At 38.0% G+C, this 13,317-nt stretch overlaps 2 protein-coding genes and 1 long non-coding RNA gene across 5 annotated transcripts in view; 2 read left to right on the forward strand and 1 right to left on the reverse strand.

Annotated features, from left to right (window-relative positions):
• Positions 1 to 13,317, forward strand: part of hoxb3a (homeobox B3a) — a 74,472-nt gene that overhangs the window by 13,787 nt on the left and 47,368 nt on the right. Inside the window, exon 1 of one of the 3 annotated variants that reach the window (XM_079885471.1) lies at positions 5,844 to 6,102. The exons of the other annotated variants lie outside the window; for them this stretch is intronic. The gene's annotated coding sequence lies outside the window, so the exon portion shown is untranslated. Of the gene's footprint in view, positions 1 to 5,843; positions 6,103 to 13,317 lie in introns of those variants that run through there. 3 annotated transcript variants of the gene reach the window in all.
• The window catches only part of LOC307166864, a 259,475-nt gene that overhangs the window by 9,822 nt on the left and 236,336 nt on the right, over positions 1 to 13,317 (reverse strand). The window lies entirely within an intron of this gene.
• On the forward strand, positions 9,475 to 12,631 carry hoxb4a (homeobox B4a). The gene is made up of 2 exons (XM_079885565.1): positions 9,475 to 9,979; positions 10,957 to 12,631. The coding sequence occupies exons 1-2, from the start codon at positions 9,556 to 9,558 to the stop codon at positions 11,271 to 11,273; spliced, it is 741 nt and encodes a 246-aa protein (XP_079741691.1). The 5' UTR covers positions 9,475 to 9,555; the 3' UTR covers positions 11,274 to 12,631.

Raw genomic sequence — 13,317 nt, forward strand, 5'->3', positions numbered from 1 at the left:
TAAAGCTTTGTTCCTTCCCCGCCCCTGTATTTTTCAGGGAGGAAGCGTGTTAAGGAACACATAGTTGTATAACTGGAGCAAAGTATTTGGTTAGTATAATTATACTTTTTGAATAAATATTTTTGATTTTTCTTTTTAGAGCTTTTTTGTCACCTCAGGTCATCTCGAGTTCAACTCAAGTATACAGTTTAAGTCGGTATCATTATATTACACTCAAGGCAGCGCGAATGACATTTTTGCTATTTTTTTTATTATATCTGTAGAAACAGGGAAACCAAGAATATGCTTTTGCTATTAATTGTTATGTCTTGTTTGCCGTGACTACAGAGCGTGTAACCTTTATGCGATTATAAAGATAACGAAAACCTCAGTAGTTAACACTTTATGGTTTTAAAACGAGCTCCACATATTCTCCGACAACAGTTACCTAAAAAAATATATAATCTAAATTATTCAATGGATAATAACACAAGCAAATTTGTAACTAGCCTACGAAAATAGTCATAAACATTTAAAATGCATATAATATAATTACAAGCGGCACTGAAAAAATATGTATCCTATGTAAATGCAATACCGTATGTTGGACATACTGGCTTTTGACGATTTGCCAGATCTTAACCTTTACTGGAAAACACATAGTAAATTATACAAAAAGCAAAAACTTTTGCTTATTTTGGTTATCAAATACGTGTTTGCTTCTTTCCGGCTCCTCTGCATTAAACATCACCATTACCTCCAAAATAATAAATGTTAAGCTTTCAGGGTGTTTTACAGCCTACTTTCAATGAGTGTTACAGATTTTATAGCCCTCCATTTGGCATTTCTGTGTGTGAGAAAGAGAGAGAAGGAGGGAGAGAGAGAGAGAGAGAGAGAGAGAGAGAGAGAGAGAGAGAGAGAGAGAGAGAGAGAGAGAGAGAGAGAGAGAGAGAGAGAGAGCGCACACACACAAGAGAGTAAAGGAGTGTGTGTGTGTGTGTGTGTGTGTGTGTGTGTGTGTGTGTGTGTGTGTGTGTGTGTCTGTGTGTGTGTCCGAGCAACGGAGTAAGGAAGTTTCAGGCCGTAAACAGGAAGGCGAAATTGTGGTCGTGAGCATGAGTCGAGGGCTACCGTTTAATTTTTCATTAGCTTCCTTTTTAATGATATGAGTGGGGAGGGCTCCGGCCTGCAAGCAAAAATGCGCGCATTCCTCTAAAGTCACTTAAAAAGACAAGCTCTATACAACCACAGTCGAGGTCAACCACAATCATAAAGTCCATACTTATAGCATACAATGCAAATATAAGACAATGCAAAAAGAGGAATAGCAATATCCCTTGAGTGTTTATATGTGCTGTGAGTCACTAAGGCGACTAGGCGTTAATTCTAGGTGTGTTTGTGCGTCAGAGAAATATTTGCAGGGTGTGTGTGTGATAGGTTTTGACACAAACTGGGGATCAAAGACTAGAGTCTATAAATGTGGTTTTAAAGGTTAGCCCAAAGACATATACGACTATTTGGAATTACAATATTTTTATTGATGCAACGAGGCTCAGAGAACTTATTTAGCAGGAAATTTCACTTTCAATTTCAAGTTTCCAGCATTCTATGTCCATTGAGCATCTGGTACTAAAAATCAATTTCTATGATTTCTATAAGCCCTCTACCACGTAGACGCAGCAATTTCGAACGTTTAAATAGCAATTTTAAGACTAATGCGTTTTGCATATTGATAGGGGCAATCTGTGAGCATTTCTCATCCATAATGCATAGGGACGGGATCATCCAGGGGTCAGCAGACGGGCACTGCTGCGAGGGCGCAAGCGCGAAACAATGCAACGAGTGCATAAAGCGAAATTATGCGATGCTTGTCCAAAAAAAAAGAGGTTCTTGATTGAGAATGTTTTATGCAATTGTATTTTAACATCTGTATTCAATATCTGACGAGCAAGCCAATACAACAAACAAAACATTTAAACAACAGACAAACAAACATTTAAAGTGTCTCTGTTTTCTGTGTTATTGGGCTCTTTGGCACTTTGATATGAGAACAGGAAGAACAAGGGTGAACAAGACTGGCAGATGATACAAGCAGGATTTGAACTCGCGTCGCCCGCACTAACCACTAAACTACGGCTTGATTATATGACCCGGTTTAAGACGTATTAAAAATGGCCTGAATTAGATAATAGAAAAACCCTGATTAAATAATAGCTACAAATTCTTCTAATTTTTTTGAATGTTTAATAATATATTAGGCTATATAAAGTGTTAGTATAAATATAAATAGACCTAAAGTGTTAATTTAGACAACGTAAACAATTATTAGACTTAGAGTAAGAGATAAGACTAAAAATAAAACTTATTTTGTTCAGATGTGCGGACATGTAGGTTTACATATACATAACTCATACAAAACTCACATAATAAATTAAACAAAATTACTTAACGAATAACAAATTTATAAATAGCCTATCTTGTTAATATAGCCTATACGTGTTAATCTATAATAGCCTACATTAATCTTAATATAAACATCAAATCGTAAAAGAATTTGGATTTAAAATGTTATCATTACTAAAAAAACACAATGTAAAACACAACATTTATGGCAAATTAAGTCAAATTATTTATTTTATATTACTATTTTTTTTATTCAAATTATATAGCGAATATATATTTACGTGTCTTATTTATGAGTTATTCTATACACTTTTTTTTTTAATCAATACAAATAGGCTACATATATTTTCTCCTCCTGACGTTATGCTTGAGTTGGATTTTTCTCAGATGTAGCTCTCCTTTGTCGCCAGCAGAGCCCGCTTCAGACCAAGATCACGATGGTTGAGGATGCTGGTGTCTGCTTGTCGCCCTGTTCTAACAACTAAAGGGTTTGGAAACGTCTCGTAATACGCATTTTACATGATCATAGAATACTATCGTAAATTCCACCGACAACGTTTCGCTGATTTTTTTTTTCGTGATCGGAATAGTGACCAAAATAGTGCTTTTCGGATTCAGCATTTTGCCAGCTTACATTGTGAGCCAGCCTAGTTCAAAGCTTTTGTCGTAGGCTACCAGAAAGCATAAAGCTATGGCTTAGCCACAGGAGAGACTCGTTCTCCCTTCTCTCTCTCTGTCTACGTTTAATCCAGAAGAGCGAGTGAAGGTGAACGTAGTCTCGTTAGAAATGGCGCGAGATTTGGTGGGGTCAAAAAGTTCAGGGGTCAAAAGTTTACGTAGTGCGTGACTCGGTCGTTGGCTGTCGACTCGCTGCGCTTGACCAATCGCTGGATGTCAATGGCAAAGTGGGAGAAGGAGAAAGAGGGGGAGTGAGGGGTTTCAGACTGTCTCTTTTGAAAAGATTAGAAAAATGATAGAAAGAGCAGGACTGAGGAGAGCGACTTTGCAACAAAGCACGTTCCCGCGAAAGGGTGTGTTGGGGAGAAAAAAAAGACAATCGAATCTTGAGGTTTAGGGCATCAACGAAAAGGCATGATGTTGCAAATCTTTTCATAATTTATCTCATTCAATGATGCATTTTATTGCATTTATTGCGTTCCATGGATTTTGTGATGAGGCGGCTTAGTTATTAGACAAGTAAGGCCAGTCAAAGGCAAATAGGCCTTTAACCAAGCCTTTGATTTCTTTGTGAACTTTAGAAACGTGGCTCCTGAAAAAAATGAGTAAAATGTCAATCAGCTCGACAGTTAGCCTACCTGTTAAAAAAAGTTAAGAAAATAATTTTTTCTTTGTTTTCTGCAAAAAAAATATTTTTTTATTTTTTTATTTTGAACTTTATAATTTCTCAATAAATTCAGAGCTTTATGCAAATTGTGTAAACCTTTTATTTTTTTTGTCTAACGTGATAACTACAAATAAAGCTTGCTTACAGGGTTTCTGACTAGCATCTACTTCATAATAATATTCATGAGATTACAGCAGAATAATAAATAGCCTATACATTTATATCTATCATTTAAAAAAAATAATAAAGAAAATTAACTAGCTTACTGCTTGAGCCTGGGATTTCGAGTACGCTGGATGCGTGTTAAACGGTACGCAAATAAAATATTTTCTTAAAATTATTGTGAAAGAAATAAGTTAGTTAAGCGACGCCATTCTCATTATTTGTATAGGGCCTATTGTATTTCACATTTTAGTTTGCTGTTCACATTAATTGCGTTCGAAACGGAAGACCACCTGCGGTATTTTGTTTACATGTTTAAAATGTAGACACGTTGCTGTGCCTATACCCACAACTCGAATAAACTAAGGAAATTTGCTTAAGAAGCACATTTCCCTTTCTTAGGGAACTCAGATTTAGTGTGATCATGTCATATCCAAACAATCATCATGAAAAATATATATAGGCTTAAAACATGAACGAAATGAATAATATTCACGATAACAATAGCAATAAAACTATTTAAAACATTAAATCTTTATTTAGATATTGGGATTAGATCTAGTTTGGTTTTCATTTTTATGTGATAAATAAAATATTGTTTTTAAAGGCGTGTTTGGAGTAGCTATGTTAAGTTAGAAACTGGGCAACTGATAATTTGGTCATGAATATTAATTTATTGGCACGCACATTAAGACTAATGGTGGTGAGTCAGGATGATGTGATGCTGAACGGCTTGATATTCTGAGAAATAACCTACGTAAGTGGTGAATAATTATATTAGAAAACTCGCCCCATTTGGAGTTCAGATGGAGTTCACCGAATTAATTTCCATTCCATCCTAACATGTGCCGTTGCTGGGCAGTGTTGTACCCTGCATTATATATATTTTGTGTTCACGTGGCGTTTCTAGAAAGAAAAATATAGCCTTTGGATTTTTTATTTTTTTATTTTTTTTTCATCTGTTCGCAAAAAATAAATGTTATCAACCGTTAACATTTTTATTTTGCGTGTCAAAATTGTATATGTAATATAACTATATATTATTATAATTTGTATCTATAATTGTATAGCCTATATATAAACATTTTAATATCTTAAATAAAATTATTTTAGGCTATATAATTAAAATTATAGAATTAGTGTTTTCGTTAGGATGGTATTTGTCGTTACCCTTCGAATAGATTAGGCTACCCTAACACACACAAAGTTAAAAAATAAAAAAACAAAAAAATAATAATAAAAAAAACCCTTAACGAACTTTTAATATTTTGTAAATTGTAAATTCGTTTTATAGTTTGGACTTTTAGATTCACGTTGAACATCTCTTTTAGTTTTGTGAATACAACTAGGAAAATAAAGAATCGCTCTATGGTTGAACTGATTTGTGGGTTATAAAGCCTTTTTGAATGACCCCCCTTTCTCGAGCCATTTTTCTTCAAAGTAATGACCTGGGCACAATTCAATATGAGCGAACACACTATGCATGCATTACTATAGAACTTTAGAGTGGGAGAGACCCAGAGAAGGGGTGAACCGGAGGTCAGCGCGTCTAACAAATATTAAAATGTACTGGGACTCGTGACACGCCTCGCTGTTTAACAAAGACTGCCAAAGTGCGAGATTAATATGAAAACTTGAGAGTCCACAACAAAATGCCTTATATCGCCCAATGGTATTGTAGAGCTCACAGCGGCTTGAGGCTAACGTGCATTTTATTTTTTAGTTGTTTTAGGACAGAGATGGCTGCGTTGTGTGGGGAAAGCCCCTTCTTGTTGCCAGCAAGATAAAGCCTCAAAACGGAAAATAGTTACGGCACGATGACTCCTGTTGTCGAAATTGGTGGCTCGGTGTTTTTTCTTATTTTTGCTTTTCTGAGCTCTTGAATCGGTGGAGGATCTTCTTGGATGTTCTAATTTCTGCCTGTCTGTTATCGTCGCGTGATGTTAAAGATGAGCTCGAGGGGACCCACGGAAATGAGAGGGAGTTGAGCACACAAAGGTATCACGGCGAGGTCACGGGCTAAACCTGTGGCTTTGGAGAAAGGAGTGAGGGGGGGTTTAGACGGAGGGACTCGCATAGGAACGGTTGAAACGGAAAGAAAGGGTTTGGAGCGGCGACAATCCCCTGCAAAGAGCGCGTAGGCTACCGCAAAGGAGAGGAGATACGGGCGAGATGCTACAGAAATGCGAGGTGCGACGCTCAGAGTTAAAAAAGTAAGTAAAGAAAAAGGCGCTTCATTTGCATATCGCCGTGCTCTCTTCTGCAGGTGTTTGCTTGGGCGGACGCGGACCACGTGCTCGCGCACACTGTGGCGAGAGTACGGGTCCCCCCTCCTATCATAACGGAGTTATGACTTTGAATTCGAGCCCCACGGAGTTGCACTGTTGAGTGTGTGGGTTTTATATGGTGAATATTTACCTTGGCTATAGTCTCTGAGCCGCGGCTTTGAATGCCTGTCGGTGTACACATTAACCCCATAATGAGGCAGATGGCTCGAGGTCCCTATGGCTTTAAGAAGGAGATGGCTCACGGGGGTGAAGGCGAGGTCGGGGACTTCAGGGGGTGAAAGGGTTAGAGTGGACACCAAGGCTGAACTTTCTCCTTTGCTGTTACAATAGATTTTCATCGCTAAAATGTGAAATAAGGTGTATATAGTTAACATGCGAAATAAAGTCATTTAAGTCATTTAAGCGTAAAATTATTTTCATAGTTTCTACTGGACATGGATGCTAATGTGCTTCAGTGCAAGAAGTTCGGCACGATTAATACCAAGCAGCAATCAAAATGAACTGAGAGAGAAGAAAAGAGTCAGGCAAGTTGAAAAAAGAGCTGAAAATGGCAGAGGCCCATTTGAAAAATTGCCAGAGCTTTGACTGCCAAACGCTAGGGGTGCTACAGATTTCTTTGATATGATACAAGTTTTTATACACATTCTATAACTGCTCAGTGAATGAAAAATGATTTTCCTTCGTTCTAGAATATTTCGATACTATTCGATGTTATTTTGATACAGTTATTGAAACATTAATTTAATGCATACTCTGGAATCAAGTTAATAATCATTTACTATGTTTTGCCTTTGTCACTTAAACCGCAGCAGAACAAAGACTCAATATACCCATACACCCTCTAAGATTTGTAGATTAAGATTTCGTATAAATATAGACATTTGCTGAATTATAATTGTAGCTATCATTAAACAAACTAAAAGGACAAATAAAATGTTAAATATGTATTTAAATTAGCATTTTGGTAATTACGAAAATTATTACGATTAATTGTGTTTCGGTTGTAGTTAATTTTATATATTTTGGCATGTGAAGCAATGACAATTTCGGCGGCCACAATAATAATTTTTCGCTGTTTATACTCTAGTAGATTTTTCTTTTCGCTAAGCTATGAAATGTGGCAAACGAAATGTTTTATTGACGAGACTGCGATACTGCTTGCTGCTCTAATAAATAAGGTAATGTCGATGATTTTAAATTAAAAATATAACATTTAAATTTTAATCCGTTTTCGTTTTATTTTTATTTTTTTCACTTTCACACTATCCTCCGTTCTAATGGTAGAGTTAAATAAGGTAATCTTACCTTTTCTGCACAGCTAAAAAAACATCCTGAAATAATCGGTGCATCCCCAAAACAAAAGGAAACTCCATAGAATGAATTAGAAGTTCTTTATTTCAGAGCGTTTTTCATGAAATGATGGGCCGAGTGTTTGGGGAGAGAAACGCTTGTTTAAGGAGTCATAAAATGTTTGGTGTCAGGGGGTTAAAGAACTATTGGTATTGTCCTGTGCATATTTTATTGTTTTATACCCTCTCACCTCTCTATTTATTCGCCGTTTGACTGGTGTTTGCCGGTAGCAAACAGAGCTGTCCTGCCATAAAACCCACATGTTTTATTCCAGTGGCTGCTCCAGCTTTCTTTGACCTTTATTGAGATCTGTCGCGGTCGCATTTACTTTCTGGCCTGTACGCGCATTGACTCTAATGACCTTTTTTTTCCAAGACTGTCGTTAATAGATATTATATTGTTGTATTAGTCCCAGCCATTTTATTACGTTTTATACATTTTTAACATTCATTTAATTTTATTTTTTCTTTCAGATTTTTAAACGTTTTTGACAGAAAATGTGCACATTAGATGACAAAGTTGTGCGCTTCGACTGTTCAGTATATATCGAAGAGACAAAGACTATGAGTTCGACGGTAGGAAATGTTGTTTCTGGGCCACAGATGGGGGAAAAAAGTCAATTTTACTATTTTAAGCTGTGTGTTTAGCTGCTGTCTGGGGGAGAAATGTACAAAAAAAACAAAAAAAAAAAAACTCCAGTGTTTACCACAAACCATTAGCAAAGTTTATAAAGGAAGCACCGATCCATTAAGTGGCGAGACAGATTGCTGATATCCTTGGAGGCAGACTGTTCCAGGTGCAACAACTTGACACTGGGAAGGCGCTGTCAAGGTGAGCAGGCTCTCTCAATACCTGCCAAGAAGATACCTGTCATCTATATATACCCTGTAGATCCGGATTTGTGTAAACAGACGCACAGTCACAAATTCGTATCTAGGGGAGTATGTAGTTGATGTATAGGCTACATTCAACTTCAACGGGCAAAGAAGATGACATTTTTAACTTTTGTTTTATCATTGTTATTAATATTACGACTGTTTGGTACTGGAAATATTGTAGCAGGAACGAAAGTTTTTTTTCTTAGCTACTATATTTTTCTGTAAATTGTGGTGTAGTTTTGAAGGGCGTTTATGATGGCACATATTTAGTGAGACTTTTAAAGAAATCGAAAAGAGCAACAACAACAAAAAAAATTGCACTGATTTATAACCATCTGAATGTCGTGTTTTTACATCACTATCAGTAAACAACGAGAAATATTTGCTGCTGGTATTAATAGTGAATCGAGCACATAAATTACTATTCATTGTGTGTAGATTAGGCGAACAGGATAAACGCGCTGTTTGGAGTGGAATGACTGCAGACTACGTTTAAATGCAGAAGGTCTCCTTTGTGATTTAGGAGGCTTTGTAACCTGAATTAGTTGATGAATTTTCTATCGATCTTAAACAAGCCCAGATTCATCTCTGACACGCTGCTAACGCCACGACCATTCTCTCACCGTTATTAGCGAGTGCATTTAAGACCTTGGCCATGGCGATTTCCTTGCGTCACTTTCCCCTGGTACCGCGTTTCATGAACACTAGCCAAATTTTAGCAGTATTTCAGTGCGCCAAATCTGAACAGTTCTTTATAGAGATGTAGTCATGTTCTCCATGTGCAGATGAACTGAGGGGGACTGGGGGCGTGACTTTCTGTGGGGCTGCTAGAATCGAGCATGCCTTTTCGCTGTGTCTGCTTTCGCTTGTTATTGTTTTGATTCACTCACTATCTCATCAAGCGCACGGCAACGTATGAGAAAGTATGGAATTTTGGACTATTCCGATATGTTGATGAGCGCGATCCAAACCGACTAATCCCATTTCCTTATCCGGGAATCGCGAAGATCCACGCCATTGGCTGACGATGTCACATGGACCCTTAACTTTGTTCACTTGACAGAAAGTAGGAGGGTTCTACGAAACAGGAAAACGAGTAAAGGGATACATATAAATTTTAGTATATTTTGTGTGCAATTCAAAGAAATTAATGGCCATGAGTTCCTATTTGATCAACTCCAACTATGTGGACCCTAAGTTTCCACCCTGCGAGGAATATTCCCAGAGCGACTACCTACCCAGTCACTCTCCGGACTACTACAGCGCCCAGAGGCAAGACCCCTCGTTCCAGCATGAGCCGATCTACCACCAGCGGTCGGGCTGCGCCGACCCAGCCTACACATCGTGCCAGGGTCCGGGGCAGCCTGCCGCGGTCATCTCTCCACGAGGTCACGTTCTACCCACAACCGCACTCTCAACCCCTCTCTCTGAACCAAGCCATCACTGCGACTCGGTAACTCCAAGCCCTCCGCCTGCCTGCGGTCAGACTCCTACTAGCCAAAACACTTCAACGGTCACCTCAAGGAAAGATCCCGTGGTATACCCCTGGATGAAAAAAGTCCACGTAAACATCGGTAAGTGCAGCTAAACTTCTCTTACTAGTGGGTTTCCGTACGGAGACAGCTCAGCCACTTTAGAAAGCCTAATGTCCGGCGTTAAATCTATTGCTCCCCTTATGAAGTTGCCCTTGGTCGAGATTTACGATCGTCTGTTTGCAGGGCAATATAATTACACCCTCCATAAATTTTTATTGCACTCCTTCTTTAAGCTCTTTCGGCGTCTATGCAACTTTCTCGTTCTAATTTCTTCCCGAGAAGAGGTTTATGAGTTCTCATGTAATCCATAAGTTAGGTTTTATGTTTTAGTAATTTGATTTTAAGTGACTGGACGGATTAATGTGTACTTTACACTGCCACTTCACAATTGTTAGTATAAAAATACTTATAAGAGCTAAAATATTCATAGTTATGAGGACGATAATAAAACATTAATGGTAATACAAACAGTCGAACTCTTTTATGAACTATTATTCCGCGATAATTATTGCATGTACCCATAGAGCTGCCATGGTGTGCGCCGAAAAGGGGGCAAACGCAAAATCACGGATTAACACTATAGATTAGGCTATGCTGTTCCCTTGTAGTGTTAGTGCTGAATAAGTATTTCTATTAAGGATTTTTTATGCAAAAATGCAATATCCCTATTGTTGTATTTTGTGCTGCTTTATTGACTTAATTTGAGCCATGAAGTCTGGAATTTAATGTCCCTTAATCAGTTGCTTATTCTAAATACAATACAATGCCCACTTTTTTGTTCTTGTTTACCATTTTGCACAATAGGATCTTTTAACAGGTCACATAGTACACTTGCAAATACGAGCGGATTTTCTTCAAGTTATAAAAAATATACTACACTATATCATTGTAGTGTGTGTGTGTGTGTGCGTGTGATTTTGGAGTGTACATATCTATGTACATGTGAGTGTGGATGGGGCTGTGTGCGCGCGAGTGTTATACTTTTTTGTAACGTGTCGCTCTCTGTATCCCAACAGTGAGCCCGAACTATTCAGGGGGTGAACCAAAGCGCTCACGCACAGCGTACACGCGGCAGCAAGTCCTGGAATTGGAGAAAGAGTTCCATTACAACCGCTATCTGACCCGCAGACGGAGGGTGGAGATTGCCCATACATTGTGCCTATCCGAACGACAGATTAAGATTTGGTTTCAGAACCGGCGCATGAAGTGGAAGAAGGACCATAAGCTTCCCAACACCAAAATACGAAGCAACTCTGCCAACACTAATCCAAGTGGCGGCCCGACATTGGGCAGCAATCAGAACCGAGCTAGCGGACCTCCGTCAAGTCTATAGCCCTCCACTGTTGCCCAAAACACGTACAATTATAAAATCTAATTTTATGGAGTGTAGAACGTGGATTTTACCCGCGTTGTGTCTCCTGACTCTCCCCTGCACTCTAATTACAGGGATAAAATAAGAGGAAGATGTGGGGGGGAAGGAGCAAAGAACATGTTCATCTTTTAAACACTAAAAATGGGTGAAGAGACTGAAGACTCGAACACAAATGCTACTATAGATGGGTTGCCTTCCCAGTCTGGTTCCCATTTTTTATCCCGCACGCCTTTCCTGCTCACTCGCCCCTTCCATAAGCACAGAAGGCGGCAGATAGTTTTCAGATTGGGTGAAGATGGATCCGTGTTTCATCTTTAATCACGCCAAACTCGGCCCCATTTGTCATGTTTACTCTGTGGTACAAAGGATGAACCGTAGGCCTGCCCATTACCTCGACGTCTAGCGTTGTGCTTAATAAATGAGTCGCTCTGTTTTGTCAAGAAGCCCTTTCTAACTCCCTTTATTCCCCTGGCTTAAAAATAACTAGCCGAGTGTTTTTCAACTGATATGAAGTTTTGTATTTTGTAGCAATTAGGTTATTTTGCATTTGCTATTTGCATTTCGAATGCAATGCCAATGGGACTGAGGGTTATTGTGCGTGTGGTCCATTTGTCGCTCATTACAAATACAGGGACTTGTTTCATCGCCTGTTTAGCGCTTTTCAGTTTAAGAACAGCAAATTACTAATTAGTTGTTAGTAGTTTTAAATATAATATAAAGGTTCAATGAAGCTGGATGGATAGATATGTATAACCAAAACCGGTACAACGCAAAGCATTTTAATGAGAGCACTGCTAAGTACTATTTAAATTACCTCAATTGTATTTTTTTATTTTTTTTTGTCTAGATTTATGAAGTGATCAGATTAAGTTCTTTTGACTTAATGGCAAATATCTGCGATAGCTAATCTCAGCATTTGTTTGTAAGTTGAAATGAAATTTAAGTTAAGTGTGGCCAGGGTTGTATAGATAAAAGGTGCGTATATTGCATGAGAAAATACACTATATTTTCGTTTATTCTTTTTTATGTCATTATACCACCCTCTTTTTGTTTTATGGTAGACATGCGCACATACCACACTCTTTCTTTCTTTCCTTCTTTTTTTCCTTCTTTCTTTCTTTCTTTTTCTTTCTTTCTTATAATTTTACATTTTATTATATATTTTTTTACATTCCAAAGGTCAGTTTTCTCACTGATGAATTGTAAATTTCCCCTCTTACATGTTTGTATTTTGTCTTCTTTCTGCTTGTACCTTTCACTGTTTACCTTTGTTACATGTAAATAGCTCTAGAAATTTAATAAATGGCGGAAAAGTATAATCTTTCTTCATGTGTCATGTCTTCTTGTGTATTTTAAAGCCAGATATGCTTATTTTTAATGCATATTTCTTATATAGGTGGATACCATCGTCCATTGTGTTTTGCTAAAAACACCATTTAATTGTATTTGGCTTGCCATTGTGCATTTTCGTTAGCCTTGTAGCGCTCGCCTGTCTTGAAGATCTCTGCATATCTCTCTGGTGATTTATATCGCTGCATTGCGAGTAATCCTGGTACATTACGCCTTGTAATCTTATTCTAAATCACAAAACCCTTCCTTTCTGTCTCGCCTCTCCTTAATTTAACGGTGCACAAACCCTCTGCTCAACGACGCCGTGAATGCGCCTAAAAATATGGATCCATGTTAGAAAAAAAACAGAAGTTAAATAGTTTCTCGGCTCGTGGGCTTTTAATGCTTTAATGAGTGTAATTCTTGCACAACAGTTTCGCGACTGTTTGCCAGCGCAAGCTGTGTGTTTTTTATATTACAAAGGAGCGGGTCGGTGCCATAGCTCAAACCCTGACAACCAAATAGATAATCAAGAAGACAAATGGCTTCTTTTGGAAGGCGCAGCCCTTGTATTAATTTTCATTTTCTTTTCTCAGAGCAGGTATTGAAAATATAGAGCCGGAGAAAATAACATTCCGTTTGCTGGCGTTGAACTTTACACAAAAGTATGGCCTTA

The sequence above is a fragment of the Squalius cephalus genome, assembly GCF_949319135.1.
Source record: "Squalius cephalus genome assembly, chromosome: 1".
Classification (NCBI taxonomy): domain Eukaryota; kingdom Metazoa; phylum Chordata; class Actinopteri; order Cypriniformes; family Leuciscidae; genus Squalius; species Squalius cephalus.